Raw genomic sequence first — 12,076 nt, forward strand, 5'->3', positions numbered from 1 at the left:
GCATTCTGTGTTTGCATCATTCATAACATCATTTAAAATAGCAAATAATGCTAGCGCTGTTGTTTTGAGTTCTATTGATTTGCAGAAAAGTAGTTCTACTACTGACATATTATCACAAAATCAAACATAGGCAATGAAATGAGCATCTTTATTAATATCTCTTGCTTCAAAGTTTATTGAAAACATTTTGTCACGCAACATCGAGAAAAGCTGACACTACATTTTCAGCTGTATCACCAATTCGACGAGCAACAGTATCATTTGAAAGAGATCTGGACTGTAATTGCTTTGAAAAATTAACTCCAAACATAGTTTCTACAATCTCAATTGCTGCTGATTTTTACTTTACTTTTGTTTTGGTAGTTAGTTAAAAATAATTTAAAGAAAGAATTCGAAATACTCAATATACATTATTGTTGTATACATTTTACTGCAAGTGGGGGGCGCGATGAAAATTATGATTGAAAACTGGGCCGCGAATACTGAAAGGTTGAGAAACGCTGACATAGATAATCACATGACAAGTGAAATAAAATTACATATCGTCCTCAATTGTTACTTTCATACAATTTCTACCCATCCTATTATAATATTAGATATTTAAAATAATAAAATTTCATACTTAAAAAGAAACATTTAGCAACTGATAATCATAAGAAATAAATAAAATTACCAAACGTCTCCCTTTTTACTAACACGCTAGTTTTAGCTATCCTAATTTATTGTTAAATATAACAAATTAAGGACTATAAAAATGTTAGGATTCTAAAAGTTTTTATGTAGAGTGAGCAAAGAAAAAAATATCACCTTTAATAACTTTCCATCTACTGATCAGATCTTCTAGTTCTTGGACTCAATTTTAATAACTCAAGGAGGTGGCTTCAAATATGCTATTTAATTACGCAGACGATATTTTTTATTGTAAGTTACGATTTAAGATGAAGTAATGAACGATTTAGATGGATTAAGTAACGAAGTAAGACACAAAAACGTACTATCTGTGCATAAACATACCTTTTTTTCAACAGATTCGGATTTCTGACCCCCAAAATATGGGAAATAAGGACCCAAAAGTTTGGTCCGAAGTGAGCTCCAAAGTTTGTACCCCTTATATGTTATTTTGCCATATCTCAAGAGAAAAATTAAAAGCGATTTAAAAACTTTTTACACAAAATTATAATTATCAACTATGCAAAAAATAACATTTAATAAATATTTATTATTTCTTTATTATTTTATTTAATATTAGAAGACGAAAAAAATTAATTGTAAGTATTAAAGTTTCTTACAACATTTTAAAGAATTTAATTTTATGTGGCAAGGAAAATTGAATGAAATATGTCAAATAGTTACTGAGAAATCAAAATTTTAAAATACGGCAATTTTTAAAATACGGACTTCTCAGGCACTATTCGACCGATTTCACTCAAACTTTGTATTCCTTAAATTCAAAAAGTTTTCAACCATCACTAAATAAAATAATAAAAAATAACATATATTTACTTAAATTTAATTTTCGCATGGAATTATCTTTGAATAAATATAACAAATTTAAGTTTAGAAATTTTATAAACTCCGAATCACCTGTTATTCGCGAAATTAAGTTATCTAATATTTAAAAAAAACCGCTCTACAACAGCTAATCATAATACGAGTTTTAAAAAAAAGTACACATTGCCATTTCTTAATTCCACACTAGGTTTGTCCCACTCTATTTTATTATCAAATATTTAAAAAAAATAATATTCATAAGATGTTACTTATGCTTGAAGAAAATAAATAAAATAAAAAACAATTTTGATTTAACTTTTTTTAAATTCAAAACTTTTTACCTTCTATTCTAAAAATATTTAGATTATTCAAGTTTTTCTTACCTTCAATTGTTAGTTCAAAATCAATTTTATCTTCTCCCATGGTATTACTGACAAAGCAAGAATATTTTCCTCCATGGGAATACTTGATACTTTCAAATATTAGAATCCCGTTCTCTTGTCGAATAGAGGAGTCCAAACTGAATAAACTTAGTGGAATGTTGGAATATTTCTGCCATCTGTAAGATGGAACGGGAGAGCCCTGAGCTACACATGCAAGAGTAACTCTTTCACCACTCCGAGCTGTAATTTGCGTGGAACTCTTCATTATTTTTGGAGCCTCATTATGGCGTGGCTCTGTAATGGAAACAAAATTTTCCAACATAAACTTTTCAATATTTTTGAAAGAAAATTAAAGCTTTTATACTTAATTGTGTTGTACAAGTTTTACGGGATTATGACTTGTTTAAACAGAGTAAAAAGCAAGCGAATGAATAAAATATCTACTTTGAGAAAAAGAATGGTCGAAACCACCAAAATATAGTAAATTTTACAGTGTTTCAGATTATATTGGAACACTGAGAATATCGGTAATTTTCAGAGAAGCGATTTGGTAATGATTTTGGCAAACTTAAAAACACAGTATGGTCTTGCGATCTAAAATAAAATGAGGTTAAAATTCGTACTTTAAACGTGATACCTTACATCATGGTAAAATAATTTATTTATTCGGTGAAATTTACCTTTCAGTTTGTATTTTTTTTCCTACACGAGTGATAATAAGATCTATAATTTTGAAACTTTAGAATTTCCTTTAAATCATTATTATATGAACGGAATAATTACACAACAGTGGTTTAAATAACATGTAACTTGCTTTTAACACCAGAAATATTTTTGTATTTTTTTTTTTTTTTTTACCAGAAATGACATTACTTTTTAGTACTGAAAGCTAAATTTTTTTTTCACTGAGTAGTAAGAAACAGTACAGAGTTTTAAGAGAAATACAACAAAATATGATTTAAAAAAACATATAATTTTGCCTAAGTAATCTAGATTTCTTATGCATCACTGTTGCATTTTCGTGATTGACACACAATTCAGTATATTGTAAATCCGTGTGAAACAATCCAAATAGAATTTAATAATGTCAATTTATTAAAAATATAAAACTCTTGAACAAAACTAGTATCTGAGATTCGTAATTTTGATAATAGAAAGTATTTAATGACGTAAGAAATGGAAGCATATTATTCTCCAACCATCCACTGCTCATTATCAAACTCATTCTTCAGTCATATTAATTTGCACAGATGCTTTTTTCCAGTCATCACTGATCAGCTTAATGGCCAGGAGGTTCATATTTATAATCTTTCAATTTAAATTTTTAAATATAATTTGCATCAAGTCATTTTTGTTGAACTATCTGGACGTTTTTTTCTACATAACTCTATATATTAAGCTTTCAATGTCAAATTTCGAAGGACCATAAGCAACCACCACAACTATTCTTCAATTCACGAAGATGTTACAAGAAGCCACTTCGGCTTCAGGCATTACGACAGGACTAGGACTAGACATCAAAATTCGTACACCTCCTTAGCATAAATTCTATTATTATACGTCTCCTTATCGATGCAACTTTTTTACTTTTTTTTAAAATTTTATTTGAGTCATTTAACCAAACCTATTGTGATAATGCAAATATCTGCCTTATTTTTTTCTCAACATCAAAATACATCATTTTCCAACCCTGAATGGGGACTAAAATTGTCTACCTCACCCAAGAAAATGCAAAATACATTACACAGTAGATTCAGCTTAAATACTACTACTAACTATAAAAAATTGAATAAAATTATGCGTGGAATGTATTAGATCATTGAAAATGAAATAGTTGTCTATTTACAGACGAATCTCACGAAAGTAAAATTGTAAAAATGAACCACAAATCTTCTTAGAATTAAATGCTTATGTTATGTCTTATTTTGACTTCAAAACGATTCAATCTCATTTATGACTTTAAAACTATTCAAGACATTATTTCAAAACCATTTGTATGTTTTGAGAAATTATTTCTCCTCATAAAAGATCATAATACGTTATGTTTATTTTATTCGAACATAAAGTCAACAAAGGCATATTAATTTTTGTTCTTACGGAGAATTCTATCAGTGCAATGACTGTTTTAACGGGAAAAAAAACATTTTTCCGTATCTGGCATTTATTATTGAATATTTGTATACTATTTTAATTAAATGTGTCTGTTCATTTTTTTACTATGCAATATTTGCGTACCTCATCTTAATATTATAGTGGAAGTTATATAATAAAAATCACTTATTTTTATCATAAATTTTAAGAAAGTACAACCTTGCCAGAATTATTATAAGAGCTCTTCTTAAATTGATATGTTCATTGAACTTTTAAATGCATTTCCTTGCTATGAAATTGCTTACCAGTAACAATAATTCTTGCAAAATTTATGCTGCTGTGTTTTTCTTTTGTTACAGAGTTTTCCATGTGGCATCGAAAGCTGTGTCTGCTGTCCTGCAAACCTGCATCCTTGATGTATAAATCGCCATCATAAAGCATTCCATATTTTCCTGAAAGTTTAAAAACAATAATTATTATACATTATATTGCAATATGAGCAATATAAATTATAATATATTTGTGATAACGATATTTGTCATAATGATATTTGTCATAATGATATTGTAATAATGATATTTGATAATGATAATGATATTTGATAATAATAATGATATGTGATAATGATATTTGTGATAATGTATTTGTGACAATGTAAATGATAATGATAATATATTTCGTCTAAAATATATTTTACTTAATTATTGTCATCTACTATAACGGTCACTCATCAGATTGTGAACATATCTGTTTCAGTGGTTTTAAGGTTCAGTGAATCCAGTAAGAGTAGTTGTACGAGTACTTTACCAGAAACAATCAGTACTTTACTAAAGAATCCAAAATTTATTTTATAAAGCCATAGTGACTCAAGGGATAGAGCGTTCGCTTTCGAAATAGTTGACCCTGGATAGAGTCCCCTTGTCGTCATGGTTAGAGTAACCTAGCCGTCAGGCTAACCTTGGGAGGTTTTAGCAGTTTTCCTATCCATGCAACGCAAATACTGGTTAGTTCCAACAAAAGGTCCTCCACGAAGGCAAAAATTCCCTCCAATACTTGATCTAGGAGTTCCCTTATCTTCTGGAATATGTTTAAAGCTACGAGGCAAAGGAGTTGAACATTAGTAGTCATCAACGACGGTTATAAAATAAAACAAAATTTATTTTATAGACCCTACAAAGAATAAACGTTAGATTAAACCCTTACTAAATGGGCATTTTCGTAACAGTAGCAGATGAAAGATAGCGCACTGGAGTTTAGCTAAATGTTATTTTTTTTATTAACTTTATGATTAAAAATATCAGTTTATTACACCACATAAATTTAAGTACAAACATTAAATTTATAATTTAAAATCTATAGTATATCAAAAATATAAATGAAAAACAAACTTAGAGTCATTTAACAGTTCATCAGCAAGTTAATGTGTCTACAACTTATTTACTGCAATTTTGTTTTAAGTACAAATTTTGAGTTAAAATATTAAAAAAAAATGCATCCAAACTTAGTCATTGGTGACTCTAACTCTAAACTTTCTACTTGGGCAGTGTCGATCTTTCATGACTAATGTAAAATATGACATAATTTTTTTTAAAAGTTTTGTTTTAAGTAATTAGTGAAATTTTAAATAAACATTACTTATTTTCTTAATTACAAATCAAATTTTGATTTGTTATAGTCTGTTAGTAGTGCACTTCGCATTACTATCCCACAATACGAGTGCTATTAAGCAGCGCGCGTGACCAGAATGGGATATCCTTTAAAATACGCGTTGCTTTCAAGGCGGTAGTTTGAACGCGTTAGCGCAAAGGCGTAAATTCGGCACTCAGAGCACTAATTTGACTATTAAAAACGAGAGTATTTGCTTTAATAAAACTTAATTGTGTTATTTAGGTTGTAAAGGAATAAATATAACAAATTGGAAAAACATTTTTTTATTGGAATGGGATTGCGCTGAAATGTTTTGTAAAGAAAAGAACTTGTACAGAAACAAGAATTATTTTGTGATTTTTTTTTCACTTGTTCCTGTAAAATTGGTATTTCTTGGGAACTATTTAATGAATATTGCTTCACAAATGTGTTAGTAAGCTCCTAATAAAATCAACAATAGAATATTGATTTAAAACTATACTAAGGTAAACAGTAATTTTTTTTAAAACTCATCTCTTTTCAAGTAGAAAAAGAAATCATAAAATAATAAAAATTAAAGTCAAATTTGTACTTTTAGCAAGATTTAGATGCAAAAAATATTATACTTTTTTAAATACTTTCTATCCAGGATACAATAGTGTGAGGAATATATTAATACAATAGTGTGAGGAGCAATCAAAAAGATTTTTTGAGTGCTCCTCACACTATTGTATTAATATATTTTGCTTTGGCTTTATTGATACAATATCAGAAAGCACTCTCTTTTGCTGATATAATCGTGTGAGCTGAAGAAAAGATTATATCTTTTTCTTTCTTTTTTTTCCCGGTTTTTTTAATGAAATTGAATTATTTTTTCTTTTTTTTTAATATATTTATTTGATCTATTGTTTGTTATTTTTTTACTTATTGTTCCCCCCCCCCTTTCTTTTTATATGTCTATAATTTTTCTTTGTTTTATTCTTCATTTTGAACTTATCTAATGAGTTCTGTTTACTTGCAGCTTAAGCGCAATAAATGAAACTCATTGTTTTTCTTAACTTTCTTCGTGTTTTCTTGTATTTATTTATGTATTATATATATATATATNTATATTTATATATATATATATATATATATATATATATATATCATGTGTATCATGAGGAAAACGAAGAAATGGTTACATTAATCAGTACGCTCGTACATACATTAAATATTATAACTTTATAAAATAAAATATGTAATGCATTAAAAACATACCGCTTATTGTATTTAGTTTAATGATAAAGCCATCCATTCTTTCCCAGGAAGTTACTTTTACATAATCAGAAATATAGCTTGGAATGGGACAGTGTAAAACTGCCATGTTTCCTTGCAATACAAACTCGTCAAACAATTGCGTCTCGAATGACTGTGGAACAACTGAAAAATAAGTCAGAGTTCATGAAAGAGAAAGCAAAAAATATTACTATGAGGAAAATATTTGCTTGTTAAAATATTAGTCACATCTTTTAAAGTTACAGCTGCCACTTATAGCGACAAAATATTTGGCGACATCATATTTTTTAGTTGGATTTCATGGTGATTAAACCAGCAACTCCTAGACGAGATAAAGCCTCCGCACTGGATAACATAAGCGAGAAATCCAATCCCTTAGTAGCCGGGGCGTAGTGGAACTTTTTTTATAACCTCAATGCGCAGTTTATGTTTGTTATGTCAGACTACTTAATTAATCCATACAGAAGCCTTATTCCTTCTAGGAGTTGATTTAACAATAGTGTCCTTCCATTGATAGTAAAAATTATGTATTTCAGAAAAAAAAATTAAGAAAAATAAAAGTATTTTTAAGCAATTCAGTTTCTATAAGTCTTGTTTGACCACATATATCAAAATATCCAGCTGCGTTGAAATCTGCAATTTTGCTGAAACTTAGCTTTTCACCACCTATGTTTGAACTTTAGTTCATTTACTTTCAAAAACCAGTTAAAATTTTGATCTCCGATTTTAAGAGATAATGTTACAGTTGTGTTTCGTTTGCTGACAATCGAAACTTCTACCAGAATTAAACTCCTGAAAGGGAATCTAAAATGCTTTTTTTTTAATGTTTTTTTTGTTGTTTTAAGTATTTTAACCCTTATTTGTTTGGTTTAACTATATTCTTAAGACTCATGGAATTCTTTTTCAGATATTAATTTTCAAATTATTAAATTTCGTTGTCAGACCTTTCCAACATTTCAGATTCTTCCTGCATTTTAAATACATTTCCTGAAGAAAGCTGATTTTGCTAAAATTTCTACATGCTACCACGTATTGTGAAAAAAAGTTTATTACAGAATTCTTTAAAAATGCGTATGCAAATTTTATTTAATATTAGCGATGCTTTGAAATAAAAGCTACGACCTACGCGCGAGTCTGTTATTTTTATTAAGCTTACAATGAGAATATTTATAATTTTTCTTTAAAAATTCAACATTAAACAATGCATTTGGCTCTATTTCTTTGTTTTTTTAATTCGTTTAAGATTTAAAATTAAACACGGTGAGTCATATTATTGATCTAGGAAAAATATATATTTCAAGATTTATGCAATAAAATTTGTTGTAAAGCTGTTATCTTGGCATGAAAACTTCGCAGCTTTCAAGCTCACATTAACTGTTATTTTTTAAAAAAATTGTATAACTTTTTAAACTTTGCATTAAATTTGTGATTTCCGGCTCTTGCATACCAAATATGAAATTAAAATTTTAATTTAACGTCTTTTTTTAATGTGTGATCAATCCTAAGAAAATAGTACCTTAAATTTATGAAGGAATTATTAATGACTTTTCTGTTTAACGTAATTTAACGTCATTTTTTAATGTGTGATCAATACTAAGAAAATAGTACTTTAAATTTATGAAGGAATTATTAATGACTTTTCTGTTTATAGATTTTTATAGCCATAAAATTTATTACCTGAATTGTTAACCTAAAGGCTACCTAAATTTATTTATTGGGTATGCAACGCAATTAAATGACATAATAAATGACTTAGTAGTATAAGAAGTACAGTTATCTTTTTTATTAGCCAAAAGCTTTCATATGTGGGAAAAAATACTATTTTTCTCACTTAGTATTCCATATATAAAGTATATAAAAATGTTTTCCACATCATAAAAAATTGACTTCGAAACTAGCAAAGAAAGCTACATCTGAAAAAACTTTCTGTATAAATTGGTGTTTGGTTGGCCACGTGCTGTTTTTAGGTTCAAACAATTGCAATTTATCATTGTTCCAAAAGAGTTAGTTGCATTGTGTGTTCTACCATACATGGAAAAAAAATTCGTCTTTCTAACGGGAATTGATGATCTATTCTATACCTTAACCTGTTGCGATAGCAAAAAGGATTATTGGCTTCTGGCCATCTATTGAATTCTTAATGTTTTATGCATTGTCTTATAGACGAACTCCAGACCAAGCTTTTTTGTTTAACATTCATAAAAATGTTCCTTATATTATCAAAAGCCTATTATCATAATATATAGTACTAGTTTTAAAATATATAGAAGTCTTAACACAGAAAGATAAAATAGTTTAAATTTTTCTGTAGCAAATTGTAATTTAAAATTACTGAATAAAAACAAAAAAATTTATAACTAATAATAGAGGTAACTGTGGAAAATTTTCTAGGAAAAGAATTAATTTTAAAAGAAAACAAGTTTATAGTTGTTTACTTATTCTTATTTATATCAAATAAGAGTTTACTTGCTTTTTTCTTAAGTCTAGTATAGACTTAAAAATAAGCAAAAAAATTTTAATTGCCGCAACGTCAAATTATATTTTGAATGCTAAGTTTTAAACTTTTGAGAATTACAAAATACAATAGATTATTATAGATATTAAACCCAGTAACGCTTTTATTTCTTGTATGCCGTAAAGCTAAAAAGCTTCTATTAATTTTTTTTTCAGTTTTTAACTAAATGAATATTTTCTTCTGTTAGCTATTACTTGATTTTTGAAAGAAAAAAAAATCATTTGTTCAATGTTAAAGCAGTTCTATTTCATATGAGAAGAATTCTTGCAGAATTCTAGCAATTCATGTGACATATATGTCAACATGGATTTTAGAATGCTTTATTAAAGGCGTTTTCCTTAGCTAATTTATTTCATGACTAACTTTTAGTCATTTTATTTGATATTTAAATCACAAGATATAGCTAGGGACTCGAGTTTTGAAACTCATACAAAATGAAAGAGAAGAGTTAAATCTAATCTCGGGACTAACATTTACCGACTAATGTGAGCTGGTATATTCTAAGTTTCCTTGGAATTGCTGTCAGTCTTTATCATACTTCCTACTAAGGTGGGCATGCCTGGAAGTTCCTCCAAAGTTGTTTAAGAAGAACATGAACGATTTAATACTTTACTACATTTTTTAAAACGTGTAGCACTTTAAACCTCTTTTTCAGTGAAAGTGCATAGGTAGGGTTCGGGAGCTTTGTTCTTATATGTGGTAAAATAAAGTTGCGTATGATAACATAGCTTTTAGTTTCACCTCCTACCAAATAAGAATTTTGAAATAAAACAACGTGAAAATCAGTAAATTTTCTTCACTTTAAGAACTTATTTAGAACTAGACTGAGTATAATGTAATTTTAAAATTTTTGGCATCATAAAACATCGTTTTGACATACGTGGAACGTTTTTTTTGCGCTTAAACTAATTAATTTGAACTATTTTCTCAATTTATTTTGCTTTTTAGTACAGCATTTATTTTACTTCAAGTAGTATTTTTAGCGTAATTAGTCAAGTGTCATTGTCGTCGATTCTAACATGATTAAATTTTACGTTTCCTTCTAAAAAAATGAGTACTATTCATTATTTTTATTTTGCCATTCAGTACATAACTTATTTATTTTTACTTCAAAAACAGTTAATGTTAAATTTAGTTTTATATAGTCACCTTTTTAAAGCATAACTATTAACAAAATAAAAGCGTTGTTTCAGATAACTTTAAAAATATGAATTAGGGGACATAGTGCCCTTACGTCACCATGTTCACATTAATCCCCGATTTCATCGAGCTTAACGAATAAAACTATTTCGATACTAAAGAACGAGCAAGCATTTTTTCAATTATGGGCACCCTACAATATAACTATCAATTTATCATAAATAACTAACCATTGTTATTGCATGCTTTACATGGGCAGGTTTTACACATAATTAATTCATATCTTTATACAGTATGATCTTTAGAAAAATACATAGAATTCATCATAAATTTTAAACTGCTACCAACTATTCCATCAAAATTAAGCTTACATAATTGCCTAATGGCCTAGTAGTACACACATCGCTTTTCCCTGTATTAATTTCGTAAAAAATAAGAAGAAGCTCATTTCTTTAGAGTAAAAAATCAGATTAGATATTTTCAAATTTTAAAATATCAGGAATAAAAGTATTTTCTTTGTTTGAAGATAAAATTCAACACCCATTGATGTTTTCTTACCTTCAGTCTCTGTTGAAATTCACATTTTGATTTAGAAAAACAGTATCGTTATGGTATATATATGGGTATCGTTAGAAACCGAATAACGCATTCTTAAGTTTGAAATTAAAAAAAAAAACTTCAACCTTAATATATAAAATTAGTTATATAGGATCAATGAAACAGATTTACAAAAATATGGTGGATTATGTAAGAAACTATTTAAATCTTTTTTCACAGTTTTTTTAATTAATAATAAAGAAATGTGCTGAAATGCATATTGTTGGATGAATCAATGTCAGCATGATCTTATCTGCATGATGACAACATGATAATATCTTCGGTCAACATGAGTAAAACAGATTTACTTTTGTGATACTCAAGAATAAATTAATCTCAGTAATCTATATTAAAATATGGTTTTTACTTATTATTTATATGTTACTAATTCCTAATTTTTAATGGTTTATGCACAGTTCTAGAATTTTAGGTTTTGTGTTTCAATTTGACTTAAATAAGCATTTTATGGGATTCTAAACAACTTTAATTCTATGTTCGACACAAAATACCATGTCTTTTTAAAGTTGAAACAATGGTTTTCAGTTACAATGACTCTTGTGACATCAATAAATCTGTAAGTTCAATTCGAAAAATCCAAGAACAGGGCATACTTTCTAATAAGCAATAAAGTTCGGTAATCCTATTCATTAATCATTCTTAAATTACTCTCTCGATACTTGAGTAGAAAAAACTTAGTAGAGGTACACTCCAGACATGCTTCGAAAATCAAAGAACTGCCTATCAGGGATATCGGAAAAAGCTTAGGGAACTGTTTTTTTTCCTAGTCCTCGTGATTGAGGTTTTTCTATGAATAACAGGCCGCAGTATTAGAATAAGAAACAATGCCTGAGTTTTAGCGTACATAGAATTAGACGATGTTATATTTTATCGTAGACTTTTAAAAATGCATAATATTTCAAAAACATTTAGTTAAAAGTAAATGCATAACATATAT

The 12,076-nt window shown here is 27.9% G+C and overlaps 1 protein-coding gene across 1 annotated transcript in view; it reads right to left on the minus strand.

The window, feature by feature from the left end:
• The window catches only part of LOC107448584 (cell adhesion molecule Dscam1), a 106,882-nt gene that overhangs the window by 70,683 nt on the left and 24,123 nt on the right, over positions 1 to 12,076 (minus strand). Inside the window, exons 4-6 of the mRNA XM_021146874.3 lie at positions 6,852 to 7,013; positions 4,271 to 4,417; positions 1,875 to 2,168 (exon numbers count right to left, since the gene is read on the minus strand). Of these exons, the coding sequence (XP_021002533.3) occupies positions 1,875 to 2,168; positions 4,271 to 4,417; positions 6,852 to 7,013 (603 nt within the window). The remainder of the gene's footprint in view (positions 1 to 1,874; positions 2,169 to 4,270; positions 4,418 to 6,851; positions 7,014 to 12,076) is intronic.

This window comes from Parasteatoda tepidariorum, chromosome 8 (assembly GCF_043381705.1).
Source record: "Parasteatoda tepidariorum isolate YZ-2023 chromosome 8, CAS_Ptep_4.0, whole genome shotgun sequence".
Lineage (NCBI taxonomy): Eukaryota > Metazoa > Arthropoda > Arachnida > Araneae > Theridiidae > Parasteatoda > Parasteatoda tepidariorum.